At 42.4% G+C, this 23,842-nt stretch overlaps 1 protein-coding gene across 2 annotated transcripts in view; it reads left to right on the plus strand.

The window, feature by feature from the left end:
- Positions 1-281: 281 nt before the first annotated feature.
- Positions 282-23,842, plus strand: part of TM2D1 (TM2 domain containing 1) — a 75,454-nt gene continuing 51,893 nt past the window's right edge. For both annotated transcript variants that reach the window (XM_070078399.1, XM_051857699.2), the window contains exons 1-3: positions 282-562; positions 2,199-2,272; positions 16,711-16,819. In XM_070078399.1, coding sequence (XP_069934500.1) covers positions 396-562; positions 2,199-2,272; positions 16,711-16,819 — 350 coding nt within the window. In that variant the 5' untranslated portion in view covers positions 282-395. The remainder of the gene's footprint in view (positions 563-2,198; positions 2,273-16,710; positions 16,820-23,842) is intronic.

Genomic DNA, 23,842 nt, shown 5'->3' on the forward strand with positions numbered 1-23,842 from the left:
ATTTTTGTGTTCATGGACTTAAAACTGCAACTTCTAAACAAGAAATAAATTTTTAAAAATTTAAGAAATAGTTTATCTCCACACAGGACGCCCCTAGACCGAAAACCCACAGCACCAGGAGCCAGCCAGGGCTGGGAACTGCGGGTTCCTAAAAGGTTGCATCTCCTTGTACTGCTCCAAGGCCAACCTGAGCTCCTTCCGAGGACTCGCTGGGAAACTCCCACCGCGGGGAGAAAATACGTCATTCGGCGACCCACAAACCAGGGAACCCGCTAGGGAACGGAACCTGCTCCAGCCACTGCTACTGTCCCTTTAAGAGCTCCTCCTTCTGCACTTCCCTGAGCGGCCCCGCGGAGGCGGAACCGGAAGCTGTGGGGGACGCGCCGGTCCCCAGCATGGCGGCCTCTTGGTCTCCTAGGCTCTGTACCTCGGAGGCCTTGGCCGCTCAGCTCTTTGGAGTCCTGTGGCTCGTGACAGTCAACCCAGGCCCCTGGGGGGCTGTCGCCACCGTCGCTGCCGGGGGCGAGGAGACGCCAAAGTGCGAGGACCTCAAAGTGGGACAATATCCTCTGTGGGGAGCGCCCTGTCCTGGAGGCGAGGTAGACGTGGGTTCGCGAGTGGGTCGCAGCCCTCAGCACGGGTTAGGGCTGTACTGAAGAGAACGGGGAGCTGTGGCCCCTAAGGACCGAGGGACCCTGGGAAGTAAGAGCGGTGTGGGGACGGGAGGGGCAGAGGCCACCCTGCGTGGCTTAAGCCTTGGAGTTTTACTAGTCTTTGGCGCGTCCTCTTCTCATCCACTTATTTATCAGGGGTGAGTTTACTTTTCAGCAATCTTAGGGGCGTTTAGTGTACCTGAGATGCGGGACTGCCAGGAGGTGAATTCCTTGCTCCACTTTGTAATCTTGGGCGAGTTATTTGAACTCTGCTTTATTATGAATAAAAATATATGGATAACAACGGCCTGACTTCAAAGTGTGTTGTGATAGTTAAATTAATGCAGGTAACCCACTTAGAACAGTGCCTGGCAGAGTAGGAACTGTATGTATTAGCTATCTAGGGATGAGGAAACGGGCTGAAAAGTTAACTAATAAACACAGCTTTGTGAGACATGTAGGAACAAGATGAAATGGGAGTTACAGTCAAATTAAAATAGCTACTTTTGTGCAAAGTTAGTGTTCATGCAAATTGTAGATCAGAAAAACTATTAAAGTCACAGATATAAGAAAGATTCTGTGAAGGAAAATTTAAAATTAAAATTCTGTAGTATTTTTATAGAAGAATCAGCCATTATTAGACTTTTAACAGAATAACTTGCTGAATTACCATTATGCTTGGAGTTTGAGAATCACTTAACTAACGTGCCCTAAGTTGAGTCCTTTTCTTGGCAAAAGTGTCAGGGTCATTCCAAGAAAATAATTGGGTAATGTGAAGAGTTGAACCTTGGAGAGAAGTGACTGACATAGGACAGTGAGGTGCTGACATATGGAAAATGTCTGTTATTCATGGCATAACAATGATAGTGATTTTAAACCTTAAGCATGGTCCGGGCTGTCTCCAGATACCTGATGCAAACTATGCTTGCCTCCTCTTTAGTGTCAACAATAACATATTTGGTAGAGAGACTGTGTACACCCCCACCCATTGTGAAAAAGCCCAGATCCTGCTGGGGTGACCTCAGTCTGAAGGAAAGTGACCTAGGCGTTGAGTCAGGAAACCTGTGCTGCTGTGTACATTGATAGGACTCTAGGTAAACCATTCCAACATGGAACCCCAGTGTGTGCTTCCATAACGTGGGGAGGATGATATATACCCACAGGGTTGTGTTAAATGAAATTATCTGTATAGTAATTCTGGGGACTCTGTAACAATTCAGACTAAATCTCTGGAAACTGATTTGTTTTTAAATTTAAGCTTTCAAAATAATTTTATAAAGAATTTTATGTTAATTTTTGCTTTGTGCTTATACCCTGATGTTCTTTAAATTAGAACTTTTAATATATTAGGCTAATACTTTTCCTGTAATAAATTAATTTTCAGGTATTATTTAGCAATACTAAAACTGTACTTGTGCTGTTGACTTGGACATTATCAGCTGCTCTTTACATGTGAATATTAACACAAGTATATAATAAGAGATATTAAAGATATTATAATGTTTTTATTGGAATGTCATTTTTATTTCCTTAACTTTTTTTTACATATATTTGTAAAGATCCAAAAATAAATGATGCCACGCAAGAACCAGTTAACTGTACAAACTATACAGCTCATGGTAAGACTTCCAGAAAAATGTCTTTAAAAATAATTTTTAAAATACTAGCTATTTTATAGATCAGTATATGATAACTGAAGATAATTAATAAATGTTTTTTCTTAAGTTATAACATTATTCAGTTTCCAAATCTACTTAAAATTGGAGAGCTGTCTAGGAGTTGTCTTTTTTTTTTTTTTTTTTTTTTGACAGGCAGAGTTAGTGAGATAGAGAGAGGTCTTCCTTCCCAAATGGCCACTATGGCCGGCGTGCTGCGCCGATCCGAAGTCAGGAGCCAGGTGCTTCCTCCTGGTCTCCCATGCGGGTGCAGGGCCCAAGCACTTGGGCCATCCTCCACTGCCCTCCCGGGTCACAGCAGAGAGCTGGACTGGAAGAGGGGCAACCAGGACAGAATCGGCACCCCAACCGGGACTAGAACCCGGGGTGCTGGTGCCCCAGGCGGAGGATTAGCCAAGTGAGCCGCACCGCCAGCCTAGGAGTTGTCTTAAAAAGAATCTTACCGGACCAGCGCTGTGGTATAGCAGGTAAAGCCTCCGCCTTCATTGCCAGCATCCCATATGGGCACCCGTTTGAGTCCTGGCTGCTCCACTTCTGATCCAGCTCTCTGCTATGGCCTGGGAAAGCAGTAGAAGATGGCCCAAGTCCTTGGGCCCCCTGCACCCACGTGGGAGACCCAGAGGAGGCTCCTGGCTCCTGGCTCCTGGCTCCTGGCTCCTGGCTTCGGATTGGCGCAGCTCCAGCCGTTGTGGCCAGTTGGGGAGTGGGCCAGCTGATGAAAGACCTCTCTCTCTCTCTCTCTCTCTCTGCTGCTCTTTCTCTGTGTAACTCTGCCTTTCAAATCAATAAATAAATCTTTTTTTAAAAAATGAATCTTACCCAATTATGTAAACTGGGAAATTTTATTTAGTTATTTTTCAAATTTGGCATCAGTATAGTTTCTTAAACATTTATTTAACTTTTTTAAAGATTTATTTATTGCTTTGAAAGGCAGAGTTACACAAAGAGAGAAGGAGAGGAATAGAGAGGGAGGTCTTCTATCCTCTGGTTCACTCCCCAATTGGCCACAACGGCTGGAGCTGTGCCGATCTGAAGCCAGGAGCCAGGAGCTTCTTCCAGCTCTCCCACGTGGGTGCAGTGGTCCAAGGGCTTGGGCCATCTTCTACTGCTTTCCCAGGCCATAGCAGAGAGCTGGATAGGAAGTGGAGCAGCCGGGACTTGAACTGGCGCCCATATGGGATGCCAGCACTGCAGGCGGCGCCTTTTCCCGCTATGCCACAGCACTGGCCCCCTAATTTTTAATTTTTTATGGTGAAGAAATTTCATGTATTTCATATATACAGATTTAGGTGTATTTTTTACATAAGAGTTACTAGGATAGCCATGGAGAATCACTTTTTTTTTTCTTAAAATTTATTTGAGAGAATGAGATCTATCTGCTGGTTCACTCCACAAATAGACTCAGTTAGGCCAAAGAGTGGAACTGGGAACTTAAATAAATGGCAGGCACCCAAGCACTTAAGCCATCATTGCTGCCTCCTAGGACTGCATAAACAGGAGGCTGGATTCAGGAGCAGGAGCTGGGTATCAAACTCACACCTCTGATGTGGCACGTTGGCATTTTTTTTTTTTAAGGTTTATTTATTTATTTGAAAGAGTTAGAGAGAGAGAGGGATAGACAGAGTGAGCTCTTTAATCTGCTGGTTCACTCTCCAAAGGACTGGGGTTGGGGCTGGGCTACACCAGAGCCAGGAGCCAGGAGCTTCTTCCGGTCTCTCATGGGGCTGACAGGATCCCAATACTTGGACCATCTTCTGTTGCTTTTCCCAGGCCATTTACAGGGAGCTGGATTGGAAGTGGAGCAGCTGGGGCATGAACTGGTGCCCATAGGGGAGGCCAGTGTTGCAGATTGTGGCTTTACCCACTAAGCCACAACACCAGCCCCTTGGATGTGGGCATCTTATCCAAACTGCTCCAGTGACTTACTGCTGAGTTGTGATCAGAGAGAAACATCAGAATGAGCCTTGAAACATACTGCTTTTTTTTTTTTTAACCTAATTAACTGGAGAAAACTGAGAAGTATGTTAAATGATGACTGCATTCTTCCAGCAAAAATTATTCTTCCTTAGATTTTTCACTGAGTATATGAAAGACTTCTGCTGAATGCTCAGTCTGTGTTTAACTTTCTTAAACTGCCTCTGGGAAGGGTTGAATATAAGCAGTGTTTTACAGAAGGAAATTGGAGTTACTGGGTAGGAATTGGAAAAAAAGATTAAGGACATTCATCTTTGACTATAAATTGATGTGATCTTAAAATGGTTCCAGGTAGGGGCCGGTGCTATGGCGCATTAGGTTAATCCTCCACCTGAGGCGCCAGCATCCCTTATGGGATCCAGTTCTAGTCCCAGCTGCTCCTTTTCCAATCCAGCTTTCTGTTACGGCCTGGGAAAGCAGTAGAAGATGGCCCGAGTCCTTGGGCCCCTGCACCTACATGGGAGACCCGGAAGAAGCTCCTGGCTCCTGGCTTTGGATCGACGCAGCTCTGGTGATTGTTGGCCATTTGCGGGGTGAACCAATGGACAGAAGACCTTTCTCTCTGTCTCTCCCTCTCACTGTTGTAACTCTACTTCTCGAATAAATAAATAAAATCTTTAAAAAAATGGTTTCAGGTTAACTCAGTGTTTTGTTTTTTTTTGTTTGTTTGTTTCATGACCATCTGGCCCTTTATTCCTGTCTTCAGTCAAGAGCTTTTTTTTTTTTTTTTTAAGGTTTATTTAATTATTTGAAAGATTTACACAGAGAGAGGAGAGGCAGAGAAAGAGAGAGGTCTTCTGTCCATTGTTCACTCCCCAATTATCTGCAATGGGCTGGAGCTGCCCCCCACCCAAAGCCAGGAGCTTCTTAGGACTTGGGCCATCTTCTACTGCTTTCTCAGCCATAGCAAAGAGCTGGATCGAAAGTGGAGCAGCCGGGACTTGAACCTGCACCCATATGGGATGCCAGCACTGCAGACAGTGGCTTTACCTGCTATGCCACAATGCCAGCCCCAACTCAGTGTTATTTAATAAGCACATTTGTTTATAATGAATGCTTTTAATTTGCTTGTAATAAATGCTTCAATAACTAAGTTCATTTTAATTAAATAATTAAGTTAATTAAGACAATTTAACATTTATAATATACTGATAATTTATTTTCACTAAGCAGTTATAGCATGACAGGTGTCTGGTAGGTGGTATAGATGAAGTGCAAAAGAGGATGTAATTCTCTGCCTTCAAGGAGGGTTTAATAAAGATTATATATGCATACATCAGCAACTCAAGTGCAAAAATAAGCTGTGATCCTTTGGCAGATATGTTTTTTCATTAACTTAAATATATACTGAAGTATAATATATTTATAGAAAAGTAGTCCTAAGTGTAATTAAAGTGAGTTTCACAAACTCAGTGCTCCCAACAACATTATCAACATGCCAGAAAACTTTCTCAGTACTCGGTTATGGTCACTGTCATACCTCACTGCCCAACCACTATTCATCCTAACTTCTAATAGCATAAGTAAGTTTTGAAAAGTATATTGTTTTTTAACTTTTTATTTGGGGATAATTTTAAACTCTCAGAAAAGTTCCGAGAATAAAAGTAATACTAAGAACACCCAGATATCTTTTATCCAGATCCACCAATTATTAACATACTATCCCTTTTTTTGTTTTTAAAGATTATTTATTTAATTATTTGACAGGTAGAGTTACAGACAGTGAGAGGGAGAGACAGAGAGAAAGGTCTTCCTTCCCTTGGTTCACCCCCCAAATGGCCTCTACGGCTGGAGCTATGCAAACCGAAGCCAGGAGCCAGGTGTTTCTTCCTGGTCTCCCACGCGGGTGCAGGCACCCAAGCACTTGGGCCATCTCCCACTGCCTTCCTGGGCCACAGCAGAGAGCTAGACTGGAAGAGGAACAACCAGGACTAGAACCCAGCGCCCATATGGGATTCCGGCGCCACAGGTGGAGAATTAGCTAAGTGAGCCACAGCACTGGCCCCCATGCTATCCCTCGTAGTATCATCTTTTTTCATCTTTGCTTGATCACTCTCTCACACATTCTGTCTCTGAATTTGTTTATAAATATTACTTATATGTATATATATATATTTGCCTCTAAATACTTTTTTTTTTTTTTTGGACGGGCAGAGTTAGAGAGAGAGAGAATGGTCTTCCTTCCATTGGTTCACCCCCCAAATGGCCGCTATGGCCGGTGCACTTCGGCCGGCCGGCTGCGCGGATCCAAAGCCAGGAGCCAGGTGCTTCTCCTGGTCTCCTATGTGGGTGCAGGGCCCAAGCACTTGGGCCATCCTCCACTGCCTTCGCGGGCCATAGCAGAAAGCTGGCCTGGAAGAGGAACAACTGGGACAGAATGTGGCGCCCCAACTGGGACTAGAACCCGGGGTGCCGGCCCCGCAGGTGGAGGATTCGCCAAGTGAGCCGCCGTGCTGGCCTATGTATTTTTCTTAAGAAAAAAATTTTAAAATTATAAATGCAGTCCAGTTATAAACTTCAGTAAACTTAATATTGACACACATACTTTAATCTGTATTCTAATTTTATCATGTGACCCAGATAATGCCTTTGTAGCATTTTGCTATAAAGTGGGGAATCCTAAAACCAGGTTTTGCATTTAGTTTTCTTTCTTTTCTTCTTCTTCTTCTTCTTCTTCTTTTTTTTTTTTTTTAGATTTATTTATTTATTTGAAAGAATTACAGAGAGAAATCTTCATCCACTGATTCACTCCCCTGATGGCTGCAATGGCCAGGGCTGGGCCAGGCCAAAGCCAGGGCTCTACTCACATGGGTGGGTAGCAGAGGCCCATGAACATGGGCCATCTTCCACTGCTTTTCCCAGGCCATTAGCCTGGAAGTGGCATAGCCAGGACCTGAACTGACACCCATATGGCATGCTGGTGTCAAAGGTGGCAGTTATACCAGCTATGCATCAATGCTGGCTCCTTAGTTTTATATATGTTATAATACTTCCATAGCTTGTTTACTTTTTTATTTAAATGACACTGACATTTTAATGAGTACAGCTGCCACTGCCCCCCGAATTTATTTTAATAGATTGTTCGGTTTTGGAATTGTCTGATATTTCCTTATGATCAAATACAGGTTTTACATTCCAAGATGAAAAAATGACATGAAGGGTGGGTGTCCTTAGCATCTCATATCTGGGAGAACATGATATCTATCTGTCTCACTGGTGGCGATAATTATTGATTACTCAGATTTTTCTACTGTGTATGTAATATTTTTTTCCTTTACAACTGATGAAGAATTTATGAGACTAAGAGTGTGCAAATATCCTGTCCCTTGTCAGAATTTCCACCTAGGTTGTCCATCCACTGGTAATTCTCACTGAAGCCATTCTTTTCTGTGATAGTGGTAAAATGATGATTTTTCCAACTGTAGCACTTCCAGAGGAGGGCTGTCTTTTTTTTTTTTTTTTTTTTTTTTTTTTTAGACAGGCAGAGTTAGACAGAGAGAGATAGAGAGAAAGGTCTTCCTTCCGTTGGTTCACCCCCCAAATGGCCGCTACGGCCAGCGCGCTGCACCGATCTGAAGTCAGGGGCCAGGTGCTTCCTCCTGGTCTCCCTTGCGGGTGCAGGGCCCAAGCACTTGGGCCATCCTCCACTGCCTTCCTGGGCCACAGCAGAGAGCTGGACTGGAAGAGGAGCAACCAGGACAGAACCAGCGCCCCAACTGGGACTAGAACCTGGGGTGCAGGCACCGCAGGCGGAGGATGAGCCTAGTGAGTTTCGGTGTAGGCCAGGAGGGCTGTCTTTTATTGTGAAAATATGAAAATGAGATTAGCACTTAGCACCTTTATCTCTAGCTTTTGTTTTCACCTGAGTCCTAGATTGGCACATTTAATTTGCTGGCCTTTGTACCATATAACCTATTACAGAAATTGTATTCACTCTGACCCTTCTAGTTTAGAGATAAAGATGAGGGTCCAGCCGGTGCCGCGGCTCACTAGGCTAATCCTCCGCCTAGCGGTGCTGGCACACCGGGTTCTAGTCCCGGTCGGGGCACCGGATTCTGTCCCGGTTGCCCCTCTTCCAGGCCAGCTCTCTGCTGTGGCCAGGGAGTGCAGTGGAGGATGGCCCAAGTGCTTGGGCCCTGCACCCCATGGGAGACCAGGAAAAGCACCTGGCTCCTGGCTCCTGCCATCGGATCAGCGCGGTGCGCCAGCTGCAGCGTGCCGGCCGCGGCGGCCATTGGAGGGTGAACCAACGGCAAAAGGAAGACCTTTCTCTCTGTCTCTCTCTCTCACTGTCCACTTGCCTGTCCAAAAAAAAAAAAAAAAAAAAATGAGGGTCCAAAGCCATAACAGGAATAGGATTTTATTTTATTTTTTAAATAGATTTTATTTATTTATTTGAAGGAGTTACAGAGAGAGGTAGAGACAGAGAGAGAGGTCTTCCATCCACTGGTTCAGTTCCCAATTGGCTGCAATGGCCTGAGCTATGCTGATCCGAAGCTAGGAGCTAGGAGCTTCTTCTGGGTCTCCCACATGGGTGCAGGGGCCCAAGGATTTGGGGCCATCTTGTACTGCTTTTCCAGGGACTTGAACCGGTGCTCATATGGAATGCCAGCACTGCAGGCGGTGGCTTTACCCACAGTGCCGGCCCCGAGAAAGATCTATCCACTGATTCACTCCCCAAATGGCTGCAGTTGTTGGAGCTGGGCTGATCTGATGCCAGGAGCCAGGAGCTTCATCTAGGTCTCCCACTTAGTTGCAAGGGCCCAAGCACTTGGGCCACCTGCGACTGCTTTCCCAGACCGTAGCAGAGAGCTGGATCGGAAGTGGAGCAGCTATTACTTTAACTGGCGCCCATATGGGATGCTGACACTGTAGATGGCAGCTTTACCCACTATGCTACAGCGCAGGCAACTAAATTTCTTTTTAAGAAAATTTTCTTTCATCTTTTTTTTTCTTTTATTTTTTGACAGGCAGAGTGGACAGTGAGAGAGAGACAGAGAGAAAGGTCTTCCTTTGCCGTTGGTTCACCCCCATATGGCCGCCATGGCCGGCGCACTGCGGCCAGCGCACCGCGCTGATCCGATGGCAGGAGCCAGGTACTTATCCTGGTCTCCCATGGGGTGCAGGGCCCAAGCACTTGGGCCATCCTCCACTGCACTCCCTGGCCACAGCAGAGAGCTGGCCTGGAAGAGGGGCAACCGGGACAGAATCCGGCGCCCCGACCGGGACTAGAACCCGGTTTGAAAGAATGTAGAGAGAAATACACAGAGATCTTCCATCTGCTGGGATCACTCCCTCAAAAGGCCGCAGCAAAACCAGAGTCATAGAACTCCATACAGAGTGTCCCACAAGGAAGGCAGGGACCCAAGTACCTGGGCCACATTCTGCTGCTTTTCCAGACACATTATTAGCAGGGAACTGGATTGGAAAACAGGCAACTGGGACTCAACCAGTGCTCCCATATGCAATGACAGTGTCACTGGTGGCAACTTAATCACAAAACCACAACACCGGCTTCTTAGTGGTGCTTTTTTTTAATTTAGTAATTAAACATTGTGCAGTCATTGGCTTGATTGATAGTTGAACCATTGGCCCGAAATCTTTCTGAAATAAAACTACAAATTCAATAGCTTTCAGGTTTGTGGTATGTTGCTTAATTTTCTCTAATAGTTAGCAATTATTGGTAACAGCCTTTTTGATCTTGTCATATTGATTTGTTTATTTTTGCTTCTTACTAAAAATCAGTGTTAACATGGAACTATCATGGCATAATAGAAAAAATATTGATTAAGAGTAATGAATGTTGCCGGCGCCGTGGCTCAATAGGCTAATCCTCCACCTTGCGGCGCCGGCACACCGGGTTCTAGTCCCGGTTGGGGCGCCGGATTCTGTCCCGGTTGCCCCTCTTCCAGGCCAGCTCTCTGCTATGGCCAGGGAGTGCAGTGGAGGATGGCCCAGGTGCTTGGGCCCTGCACCCCATGGGAGACCAGGAAAAGCACCTGGCTCCTGGCTCCTGCCAGGATCAGCGCGGTGCGCCGGCTGCAGCGGCGGCCATTGGAGGGTGAACCAACGGCAAAGGAAGACCTTTCTCTCTCTCTCTCTCTCACTGTCCACTCTGCCTGTAAAAAAAAAAAAAAAAAAAAAAAAAAAAAAAAAAAAAAAAAGAGTAATGAATGTTAGTGTAGGACTTACAGACTATTACCTGCTTGTGAAACTTTGATCAACTCACTTAATTTCATTGAACTTCAATATTCCTGTTTGCAAAATGAAAAAATGGGGGGCAGTTATTTGGCAAGACCATATCTCATACTGGAGTGTCTTTTTTTTTTTTAAGATTTATTTATTGATTTTAAAGGCAGAGTTACATAGAGAGAGAGAGAGAGAGAGAGAGAGAGAGAGAGAGGTCTTCCATCTGCTGATTCACTCCCCAGATGGCGGCAACAGCCGGAGCTGGGCCGATCTGAAGCCAGGAGCCAGGAGTTTCTTCCAGGTCTCCTATAGGGGTGCAGGGACCCAAGGTATTAGGCCATCTTGCACTGCTTTCCCAGGCTGTAGCAGAGAGCTGAATTGGAAAAGGAGCAGCCGGACTCGAGCTGGCGCCCACATGGGGTGCAGGCACTGCATGTGGCAGCTTTACCCGCAATGCCACAGCTCTGGCTCCAAGTGTCTGGTTTTGATTCTTGGCTCTGCTGTTGATTCTAGCTTCCTGTTAATGTGCTTACTTGGAGGCAGCAGATGATGGCTCAAGTAACTTGGGTCTCTGTCACTCTCATGGGAGATTATATTGAGTTTCCAGCTCCTGGTTTTGTTCTGGTCCAGCCCTACTGTTTCTGGCATTTGGGGAGTGAACTAACAGATGGGAGATAACTATCTTTCAAATAATTAAATTTAAACAATGTATAATTGAAAACTAAACCATCAAAATATGGAGTTAGTATAGTATCTAATTGAAAAATAAAATGATGTGTCTTAATTCTTAATATTTTTTACAAGGCATTTTTACAACTCAACAATAAATATGTAGTCTTCAAAAATTTTCTACAGGAATCTGTCATCCCAAAAAACAGTGCATTTTTGAGCCAGCATTGTGGCACAGTGGGTTGAGCTGCTGCCTGCAATGCCAGCATGCCATATGGGCATAAGTTCATGTCCCGGGTGCTCCACTTCCAATATAGCTCCTTGCTCCTGGGAAAGCAGCTGAAGATGGCCTGAATGGCCTGAGTGCTTGGGCCCCTGCACTCATGTGGGAGATCTGGAAGAAGCCTCTGGCTCCTGGCCATTGCAGCCATTTGGGGAGTGAACCAGTAGATGGAAGGTTTCCCTCTCTGTGTCTTTTCCTCTGCCTCTCTAACTCTGCCTTTCATACAAATTACTTTTTTTTTTCTAAGTGAATTTCTGGGGCTGGCGTTGTGATATAGTGGGTAATTCTACTGCCTACGATGATGACATTCCATATAAGTCCTGGTTGCTCCACTTCCAGTCTAGCTCCCTGTTAATGCTCCTGGGAAAGCAGTGGAGGATGGCCTGAGTCCCTGGGCCCCTGCACCCACATGGGAGACCTGGAAGAAGCCCCTGGCTCCTGGCTTTGGCCTGGCCCAGCCCTTGCCATTGTAGCCATATGGGGAGTGAACCAGTGGATGGAAGATTTCTCTCTGTCTCTCTCTTTTTGTAACTCTTGCCTTTCAAATAATAATAATAAAAAAGTTCATTTCTGTTAGGCAAGGTGTATTGAAAAATAACTCCAACGGAATCGTAGTGTTTCACATTGTACTGTCTATTTAAGACCTGAATTTACTTTCTTAATATTATTTCAAAAGTTTTATTCATTTTCTTGACTTGAAAGGCAGAGAAGCAGAGACAGAGAGAGATGTCCCATTCACTGGTTCACTTCTGAAATGCCCACAATAGCTAGGATGTGCCATGACAAAGCTGAGAGCTGGGACTCAATCCCGGTTTCCCAGAGAACGGTGTACTTGAGCCAACAGCACTGTTTCCCAAGTGTGCATTAACAGGAATCTGGGATTGGTAGCAGATCAAGGACTTGAACTCAGATTCTCAGCTGTGGGTTGCCAGCGTCCCAGTCAGGGTCTTAACTATTAGGCCAGATGCCCACTCCTAAGGCCTGATTTTAGAGTATCTATAAAGAGATTTTAGAGTGTTTAACAAAGCTATATGACAAAAAAGTGACAACTACAAACTAAGCAAGTACAAAATAGTACTTTTAGAGAAATATTATCTAAAATTTAATGATACAACTTTCTACTTAATGTTTTGAAGATTTGAAAAGATTTAAAGCTGCTTTTTGAGGGAAAATCTATTTTTAACGATATTCTTGGAGGTCACATAGTTGTGGAAGTGTTCCTCTTTAAGGTAAAATGTTAATATTTTTAACCAGACATCTGTACATGTCTGTACAGATGTACATACCTAATGATAGGATTTTAACATTTATGTTTGAGAGACATAACTCAGCCCATAAAAGGTGTCTCTAAAACAATTGATTTCTAGAGTCACAACTTTTATATGTGTACTGTTTCCTAAAATTGATATAAAATTTCTGAAATATAAAAAAGAGACCTAACATATACATCCTACTCTATAACATAGTTATATCAAATTTCTATGGTTTGTATATCCTATTTTAAGAGGGCTATAATATTTTAATTTTAATGGCAATGTTAAATTACATTTTTTGCAATCATTAAAATTGATGAGAAGAAATATTATATGGAAATTTAAATGAGGGAGTAGACAGCTTTTTTGTTCATTTAGAGGCTAGGCTTTTATCAGAGTGACCAGGTTTGAGTCCCATCTCCACGTCTGATTCTTGGTCTTTACTAGTACACACTCTGGGAGGTAGCAAGTGATAGCTCAAGTACGTGGGTCTCACCACCCATGTGGAAGACCTGGTTTGATCCCAGCTGCTAGTTTTAGCCAGGCTGGTCGCTGGCTATTTTGGGCATTTGGGGGAGTGAAGCTATGGATTGAGATCTCTCTTTGCCTACCCATCTCTCTCTCTCTCTCTCTCTTTTTTTTTTCTTTCTTTTCTTTTTTTGACAGGCAGAGTGGACAGTGTGAGAGAGAGACAGAGAGAAAGGTCTTCCTTTTTCTGTTGGTTCACCCCGCAATGGTCGCGGTGCACTGCAGCTGGCGCACCACGCTGATCCGATGGCAGGAGCCAGGTGCTTCTCCTGGTCTCCCATGGGTGCAGGGCCCAAGCACTTGGGCCATCCTCCACTGCCTTTCTGGGCCACAGCAAAGAGCTGGACTGGAAGAGGAGCAACCGGGACAGAATCCAGCACCCCAACCGGGACTAGAACCTGGTGTGCCAGCACCACAGGCAGAGGATTAGCCTATTGAGCCGCTGCGCTGGCCCTCTCTGTTTTTCAAATAAATTAATTAAGTTAAAATTGTTTAAATTAGAAAATATATAAGCAAAATTTAAAAACATACACATTTGAGAAACAGAGCTTCCCTCCACTGCTGCACATTCCAAACACCACAACAGGTGGGACTGGGCCAGTGAAAGCCAGGAACCTGAAATGTAATCCAGATTTCCTGGTTGGGTTGTGGGTACCCAACCAGTTGAGCCTTCTATGGTGCTGCCTTCCATGGTGTACATTAGTAGGAAGCTGGAATTGGGAGTTGAGCTGGAGCTTAAAACCAGTACTCATCTACGGGAAGTGCTATCTATGTCTCTCTGTCTCTGTCTCTCTTGTTTAAATATTTGTTTATTATTTATTTGAACAGCAGAATTACAAAGAGATCTTTTATCTACTGTTTCACTCTGCAAATGGCCACAATCGTTAGAACTCCATCTGGGTCTTCCACATGGGTGGCAGGGACCCAAGTACTTGGACAATCTTCCATCACTTTCCAGGCACATTAGCAGGGAGCTGGACCAGAAGTGGAACAGCTGGGACTCTTAATTAGCACTTACATGGGATGCCAGTATTCCCCTCTGTACCACAACTCCCATTCCTGTCCCCATCTCTTTGTAGACCTTATTTTTATGCCCTTCTTTATATCTATAGTCAGTGAAAGAAGTGGCTATGCAGAAAACCCCTAATATTTTAGTAAAGTTCTTATTGAGGGCTATTGTATTCTGTATTTTTTGTGTCATAAGCCAAACCAAATTCTTGAAGTTGTTATGCTTTCTTTCAGTTATATCACAATGACCGTAAAGGTTTTTGCCTTAACTACCAGGAGACAGCCAAATTTATGGCTCAATTATAATGTTTTCCTACAGCTTAATTTCCTATTAAGATTATGTCTTCACTCTCCTTCTTCCCCTCATTTTATTTAAGTAGTTTTCAGTTTTATTGAATCTATGCCTTTTATTGTAAGCAACACCTTGTTTTAGAAATTTAAATGCATTAAATAAATAAAATTTGTCAGATCATATAGTTTGAGGTATTAGTATTCCAACAAACATGCAGAAGTTACTATAGGTTTTTTTTCCCCTAATATCATTTTATCATGATGCTAACATGGCCTTTTATAAAAGCAATGATTTGATATAATTTTTTTAAAGATTAATTTGTATGAAAAGCAGAATGACAGAGAAAGGGAGAGACAGAGAAAGAAAAAGAGATACTCCATTTGCTGGTTCACTTGCCAAAGGCCACAATGGCCAGGTCTGGGCCAGGCCAGAGCCAGGAACCTGAAACTCCATTCCAGTCTCCCACATGTGTTACAGAGGTCCAAGTACTTGGGCCATATTCTGCTGCTTTCCTAGGCACATTAGCAGGAAGCTAGTTTGGAAGTGGAGCAGCCAGGACTCGTACCAGCATTTTAGGCTTGGCTTAACCCAGTGTGCCACAATGCTTACCCTAGAAAACTTAAGAAAATTGCAAGGTAGACATAAAATGCCATTTTCCTGTTATACTAAAACTCTGGAGTATGTGTTTTTACTTAGATTACTAAACAAAGTTTAATTTGCATCTTCTCATAAAATCTCTGTTGATGCTAAGCACAGAGAAAAGCATTTGCCAAAACTGGTCTAAAACAGTAATACTTTTCAGTCTGAAATGTTAAAGAAGAAAATTCACTCACATTTTTTAATACCTACTATATGCTGTGCCTTCTACTGGACACTTTTATTTAGGTACTTAATCTCTGTGATGTGAGCTAGGTGATCTTAGTGCTGTTGTTACATACAAAGGATCCAAGGTTCTGAAAAGGGCAATGTCAAGATAGGTTATTCTCATTCCAAAGTTATTGTTCTTTTATGCTGTGGGGCTATATAAAGCTTTAACTTTACTATTACCTTTGTTAGAGGCAAGAGATTAAATTAAATGTGTGCATCCACCCCAGTGTTAACAATTCTTACATTTTTGTTTTGAGACCAGTGTATCATTATCTTGTATAGTCATACATCACTTAACAATAGGGATACATTTTAAGAAATATACTATTAGGCAAATTTTTTACCATGTACATTATAGAGTGGACTTAGACAAATCTCATTGGCATAGGTCAGTCACTTGATGTGGCCTCTTGATGCAATCAGTAGACTTATAAACATGATGCCTATGAGACTGCTGCTGGTGTAACATGGCAAACTTTTTCTAGAAGTAGAAGCAATACACTCCAAAATGGATAAAAATAGCACAGTAGAGTGAATACATATACCAGTAAGTTGTTTATTATCAGATCTTATGTACTGGATATAATGGTACATGCTGTACTTTTATGTGACTGACAGCATAGTATGTTTGTCTACATAAGCATCACCACAGGCAAGTGAGTCATGTTTGTATTATAGTATTATGATGGGTATGACGTCACTAGGTAGTAGCAAATTCTCAGATCCCTTAGGGAGCCACACATGAATATATATGGTCTATGATTGATTGAAACATTGTTAGGTGGCATATAACTATATAAATATATATGAATTTACAATAGCTTTTTTTTAGCAATTTATTTATTTATTCAAAAGTCAGAGCTACACAGAGAAGGAGAGGCAGAGGCAGAGAGAGAGAGAGAGATCTTTGATCTGCTGACTCACTCCCCAGTTGGCTGCAATGGCTGGAGCTATGCCAGTCCGAAGCCAGGAGCTTCCTCCAGGTCTCCCTCATGGGTGCAGGGGCCAAATTACTTGGGCCATCTTCCACTGCTCTCCAAGGCAATAGCAGAGAGATGGATAGGAAGTGGAGCATCCAGGGCTCGAACCGGCGCCCACATGGGATGCCAGCACTGCAGGCGGTGGCCTCACTCACCACATCTCAGCGCTGGCCCCTACAATAGCTTTTTCTATCTAAATTAAAGCTTTGTGTGAGATGTTATATTGGAAGGTATTGTATTGTAATATATTTTATTGTGTACTTTGCTTTTCTTGGAAAAAAATATATACTTTTTCTGTAGGAAAAAAAGAAATGGTTTGTTGACTTTTTCCTTTCCAGTCCCATGTTTTCCAGCACCCAACATAACTTGTAAGGATTTCAGTGGCAATGAGACACATTTTACAGGAAATGAAGTTGGTTTTCTCAAACCTATATCTTGCCGAAATGTGTAAGTATGTTACTGAAGCCTAAGTTTTTATATTACTTGCTTATGTTATATTTTGATTCCATTGTTTGAATAAATTATTTATGAGGGAAATCCTATAAATATAATCCTATAAATATAGCATATCTTTTTGCTTGTGTTAGGAAACTTCTGTTTTAAGTGTACTTTTATTTTTTTTTAAACAAACAGTTCGTCAACTAAGAAGATCTGAGTAGTTCACTATGTGGGAAAAACAAAGTCTTTAAAAGGCCTCATGCCGTGTCAGTTCAGCTGTCAGGTTATGCCACCAAATAGTTTCTAAACATTTTCTGTTTTCAATACTTGAGGAATTTCTTCTTTTTTTTTAAGGATTTATTTATTTATTTGAGAAGCAGAGTTACAGAGAGAGAGAGGGAGAGAGAAAGGTCTTCCATCTGCTGGTTCATTCCACAAATGGCCACAACGGCCAGAGCTGAGCTGATCTGAAGCCAGGAGCCAGGAGTTTCTTCTGGATCTCCCATGCGACTGCAGGGTCTCATGCACTTGGACCATCTTCCATTGCTTTCTCAGGCCATTAGCAGGGAGCTGGTTTGGAAGAGGAGCAGCGGTGACTTGAATTGGCGCCAATATGGAATGCTGGCGCTGCAGGTAGAGGCTTAATCTACTACAGTACAACACCCAAAAATTTGGGCAATTTCTAGAGTACAAATAAAGATTTCATATCTATTGTATCAGAAGATGCTAAGTATTGTCAACTGTTTGCACATTTAGAGCATTTTGAAACTTGGTTTCGTTCCTATAATAGGGATAATGAATGGTAACATTAATAATTTGAAAGTTACCAGTTTGGGATAGTAAGACAAATGGTTTTATTTTGTTGTTGTTGTTTTAAAGATTTATTTATTTGAAAGAGTTACAGAGAGGCAGAGGCAGAGGCAGAGGCAGAGAGAGAGAGAGAGGTCTTCCAACTGATGGTTCACTCCCTAGATGGTTGCAATGGCTGGAGCTGCGCCGATCTTAAGCCAGGAGCCAGGAGCTTCTTCCAGATCTCCCATATGAGTGCAGGGGCCCAAAGACGTGGGCCATCTTCTGCTGCTTTCCCAAACCATAGCAGAGAGCTGGATCAGAAATGGAGCAGCTGGGACTCTAACTGGTGCCCCTATGGGATGCCGGCACTGCAGGCGGCGGCTTTACCCGCTATGCCACAGTGCCAGCCCCAAATGGTTTCATTTTGTTAGGAATGTTCTCTATGTTTGATTTTCATCTTTTCTATCAAAAAGCTTATATTTTATTCTTGTACTTCTGCTTTATAATGAAAACATGATGCTTTACACATTTTTTAAAAGATTTTAATTATTTATTCGAAAGTTAGAGTTACACAGAGAGAAGAGAGGCAGAGAGAGGTCTTCCATCTGGTGGTTCACTCCCCAGTTGGCCACAATGGCCAGAGCTGTGCCAATCCGAAGCCAAGAGAGCCAGGAGCCTCTTCTGGGTCTCCTACGTGGGTGCAGGGGCCCAAGGACCTGGCCATCTACTGCTTTTCCAGGCCACAGCAGAGAGCTGGATTGGAAATGGAGCAGCTGGGTCTTGAACCGGTGCCTATATGGGATGTTGGTGCAACAGGCCAGGATGTTAACTGGCTGTGCCAAAGTGCTGTCCCCACTTTACACATTTTTATTATTGTCACTTATTATTTTTACCTTCCTGCAGTATTTTATTTTATTGCATTTTACTTGATGACACTTTATTTGCAGTTGTATGAAGAAATAACTATCATTTGGCTATTTCTGTAAGTTGTTAGAATCCTTAGAAAGAATTGAGTCCTTTTTTTTTTTTTTTTTTTTTTTTTTTTTTTTTTTTAACTTTTATTTAATGTATATAATTTTCCAAAGTACGACTTATGGATTACAATGGCTTCCCCCCCATACCGTCCCTCCCACCCACAACCCTCCCCTTTCCCACTCCCTCTCCCCTTCCATTCACATCAAGATTCATTTTCGATTATCTTAATATACAGAAGATCAGCTTAGTATACATTAAGTATGGATTTCAACAGTTTGCTCCCACACAGAAACATAAAGTGAAAAATAATAGATGATTTTTTTTAAATGATGATGAAATCAGAGCAGACCTATTGTAATGTTTAATCCCAGTGAGAGTCAAGTTGGGAATTGATAATTTCTTTTTTTCTTTTCTTTTTTTTTTTTTTTACAGAAGATCAGTTTAGTATGCATTAAGTAAAGATTTCAACAGTTTGCACCCCCATAGAAACACAAAGTGAAATATATTGTTTGAGTACTCGTTATAGCATTAAATCTCAATGCACAGCACATTAAGGATAGAGATCCTACATGAGGAGTAAGTGCACAGTGACTCCTGTTGTTGACTTTACCAATTGACACTCCTGTCTATGGCATCAGTAATCTCCCTATGCTCCAGTCATGAGTTTCCAAGGCTATGGAAGCCCTCTGAGTTCTCCGACTCTTATCTTGTTTAGACAAGACAAGGTCATAGTCAAAGTGGAGGTTCTCTCCTCCCTTCAGAGAAAGGTACCTCCTTCTTTGATGACCTGTTCTTTCCACTGGGATCTCACTCGCAGAGATCTTTTGCCAGAGTGTCTTGGCTTTCCATGCCTGAAATACTCTCATGAGCTCTTCAGCCAGCTCTGAATGCCTTTAGGGCTGATTCTGAGGCCAGAGTGCTATTTAGGACATCTGCCATTCTATGAGTCTGCTGAGTATCTCACTTCCCATGTTGGATCACTCTCCCCTTTATTTACTCCATCAGTTAGCATTAGGAGGTACTAGACTTGTCTATGTGCTCCCTTAGACTCCCAGTCCCTTCACCATGACCAGCTGTGAACTGAAACTGATCACCTGGAACAGTGAGATGGCATTGGTACATGCCACCTCGATGGGATTGAATTGGAATCCCCTGGTATGCTTCCAACTCCACCACTTGGGGCAAGTCAGCCTGAGCATGTCCCGAATTATACATCTCTTCCCTCTCCCATTCCCACCACCATGTTCAACAGGGATCACATTTCAGTTAATTTTCAACACTTAAGAATAACTGTGCATCAATTACAGATCTAAACCAGTCATATTAAGTAGAACAGATAAAAAAACTACTAAGAGGGATAATGTATTAAGTTGTTCATTAACATTCAGGGCCATGCTGATCAAGCCACCATTTCCCATAGTGTCCACCTCACTCCAACAGGTTTCCCTCTTGGTGTTCAGTCAGTCGTCACCGATCAGGGAGAACATATGGTATTTGTCCCTTTGGGACTGGCTTACTTCACTCAGCATGATGTGTTCCAGATTCCTCCATTTTGTTGAAAATGACTGGATTTCGTTGTTTCTTACTGCGGTATAGTATTCTAAAGAGTACATATCCCATAATTTCTTTATCCAGTCTATCGTTGATGGGCATTTAGGTTGGTTCCAGGTCTTAGCTATTGTGAATTGAGCTGCAATAAACATTAGGGTGCAGACCTCTTTTTTGTTTGCCAATTTAAATTCCTTTGGGTAAATTCCAAGGAGTGGGATGGCTGGGTCGAACGGTAGGGTTATCTTCAGGTTTCTGAGGAATCTCCAGACTGACTTCCATAGTGGCTTGACCAGTTTGCATTCCCACCAACAGTGGGTTAGTGTCCCTTTTTCCCCACATCCTCGCCAGCATCTGTTGTTGGTAGATTTCTGCATGTGAGCCATTCTAACCGGGGTGAGGTGAAACCTCATTGTGGTTTTGATTTGCATTTCCCTGATTGCCAATGACCTTGAACATTTTTTCATGTGCCTGTTGGCCATTTGGATTTCCTCTTTTGAAAAATGTCTATTGAGGTCCTTGGCCCATCTCTTAAGTGGGTTGTTGGTTTTGTTTTTGTGGAGTTTCTTGATCTCTTTGTAGATTCTGGTTATTAACCCTTTATCTGTTGCATAGTTTGCAAATATTTTTTCCCATTCTGTCGGTTGTCTCTTCACTCTCCTGACTGTTTCTTTTGCAGTACAGAAACTTCTCAATTTGATGCAATCCCAATAGTTGATTTTGGCTTTGACTGCCTGTGCCTCCCGGGTCTTTTCCAGAAATTCTTTGCCTGTGCCAATATCTTGAAGGGTTTCTCCAATGTTCTCTAGTAACTTGATGGTGTCAGGTCGTAGATTTAGGTCTTTAATCCATGTTGAGTGGATTTTTGTGTAAGGTGTAAGGTAGGGGTCTTGCTTCATGATTCTGCACGTGGAAATCCAATTTTCCCAGCACCATTTATTGAATAGACCGTCCTTGCTCCAGGAATTAGTTTTAAATCCTTGATCAAATATAAGTTGGCTGTAGATGTTTGGGTTGATTTCTGGTGTTTCAATTCTGTTCCATTGGTCTATCCATCTGTTTCTGTACCAGTACCATGCTGTTTTAATTACAACTGCCCTGTAGTATGTCCTGAAATCTGGTATTGTGATGCCTCCGGCTTTGTTTTTGTTGTACAAGATTGCTTTAGCTATTCGAGGTCTCTTGTGCCTCCATATAAATTTCAGCACCATTTTTTCCAGATCTGAGAAGAAGGTCTTCGGTATCTTGATTGGTATTGCATTGAATCTGTAAATTGCTTTTGGGAGAATGGACATTTTGATGATATTGATTCTTCCAATCCATGAGCATGGAAGATTTTTCCATTTCTTGGTATCCTCTTCTATTTCTTTCTTTAAGGTTTTGTAATTTTCATCGTAGAGATCTTTAACGTCTTTGGTTAAGTTTATTCCAAGGTATTTGATTGTTTTTGTAGCTATTGTGAATGGGATTGATCTTAGAAGTTCTTCCTCAGCCATGGCATTGTCTGTGTATACAAAGGCTGTTGATTTTTGTGCATTGATTTTATACCCTGCTACTTTGCCAAACTCTTCTATGAGTTCCAATAGTCTCTTAGTGGAGTTCTTTGGGTCCCCTAAATACAGAATCATGTCATCTGCAAAGAGGGATAGTTTGAGTTCTTCCTTCCCAATTTCTATCCCTTTAATTTCTTTTTCTTGCCTAATAGCTCTGGCTAGAACCTCCAGAACTATATTGAATAGCAGTGGTGAGAGTGGGCATCCCTGTCTAGTTCCAGATCTCAGTGGAAATGCTTCCAACTTTTCCCCATTCAATAGGATGTTGGCTGTGGGTTTTTCATAGATTGCTTTGATTGTATTGAGGAATGTTCCTTCCAAACCCAGTTTGCTTAGAGTTTTCATCATGAACGGGTGTTGTATTTTATCAAATGCTTTCTCGGCATCTATTGAGATAATCATATGGTTTTTCTTCTGCAGTCTGTTAATGTGGTGTATCACATTGATTGTCTTGCGCACATTAAACCATCCCTGCATACCAGGGATAAATCCCACTTGGTCTGGGTGGATGATCTTTCTGATGTGTTGTTGCATTCTATTGGCGAGAATTTTATTGAGGATTTTTGCATCTATGTTCATCAGGGATATTGGTCTGTAATTCTCTTTCAGTGCTGCATCTTTTTCCGGCTTAGGAATTAAGGTGATGCTGGCTTCATAGAAAGAATTTGGGAGGACTCCCTCTTCTTCGATTGTTCTGAATAGTTTGAGAAGAATTGGAGTTAGTTCTTCTTTAAACGTCTGGTAGAATTCAGCAGTGAATCCATCTGGTCCTGGGCTTTTCTTTGTTGGGAGGGCCTTTATTACTGTTTCAATTTCTGTCTCAGTTATGGGTCTGTTTAGGTTTTCGATGTCTTCCTGGTTCAATTTAGGCAGGTTGCATGTGTCCAGGAATCTATCCATTTCTGATAGGTTTCCCTGTTTGCTGGCATACAAGTCCTTGTAGTAATTTCTGATGATTCTTTTTATTTCTGTGGTGTCTGTTGTTACATTTCCTTTTTCATCTCTGATTTTATTGATTTGGGTCTTTTCTCTTCTTTTTTTAGTTAGTTGGGCCAATGGGGTGTCAATTTTGTTTATTTTTTCAAAAAACCAGCTCTTCGTTTGGCTGATTTTTTGTAATGTTTTTCTTGATTCAATCCTGTTGATTTCTTCTCTGATTTTAATTATTTCTCTTCTCCTACTAGATTTGGGTCTGATTTGCTGTAGGTTTTCTAGATCCTTGAGGTGAATTGAAAGCTCATCTATTTGGTGTCTTTCCAATTTCTTGATGTAGGCACCTATTGATATAAATTTTCCTCTTAACACTGCTTTTGCTGTGTCCCATAAGTTTTGGTATGTTGTGCTGTTATCCTCATTTACTTCCAGAAAGTTTTTGATTTCTCGTTTAATTTCTTCTATGACCCATTGTTCATTCAGGAGCATGTTGTTCAATCTCCATGTGTTTGCGTGTGCTCTAGGGATTCCTGAGTTACTAATTTCCAACTTCATTCCTTTATGGTCTGAGAAGCTGCATGGTATGATTCTAATTCTTTTGAATTTTCTGAGACTTGCTTTATGGCCTAGTATGTGGTCAATCCTAGAGAAGCTTCCATGCACTGCTGAGAAGAATGTAAAATCTTTAGCTGTAGGATTGAAAGTTCTGTATATATCTGTTAGATCCATTTGGGCTATAGTGTCGTTTAAATCTACTGTATCCTTGTTGATCTTCTGTCCGGATGATCTGTCTATTTCTGAGAGTGGAGTATTGAAGTCCCCCAGTACTACTGTATTGGGGTCTAAGTCTCCCTTTAAGTCCGTTAATAAATCTTTTAGATAAACTGGTGCCCTGTAGTTAGGTGCATATACATTGATAATTGTTATATCTTCCTGTTGAATTGATCCCTTAATCATGATATAGTGTCCCTCTTTGTCTCTCTTAACAGTTTTTGTGGTAAAGTTTATGTTGTCCGATATTAAGATGGCTACGCCCGCTCTTTTTTCATTTCTGTTGGCATGGTATATCTTTTTCCAGCCTTTCACTTTCAGTCTGTATGGATCTTTGTTGGAAAGATGTGTTTCTTGTAAGCAGCAAATAGATGGGTTTTGTTCCTTAACCCAATCAGCCAATCGGTGTCTTTTAACTGGACAGTTCAGGCCATTCACGTTCAATGTGACTAATGATAAG

This window comes from Oryctolagus cuniculus, chromosome 7, assembly GCF_964237555.1.
Source record: "Oryctolagus cuniculus chromosome 7, mOryCun1.1, whole genome shotgun sequence".
NCBI lineage: Eukaryota > Metazoa > Chordata > Mammalia > Lagomorpha > Leporidae > Oryctolagus > Oryctolagus cuniculus.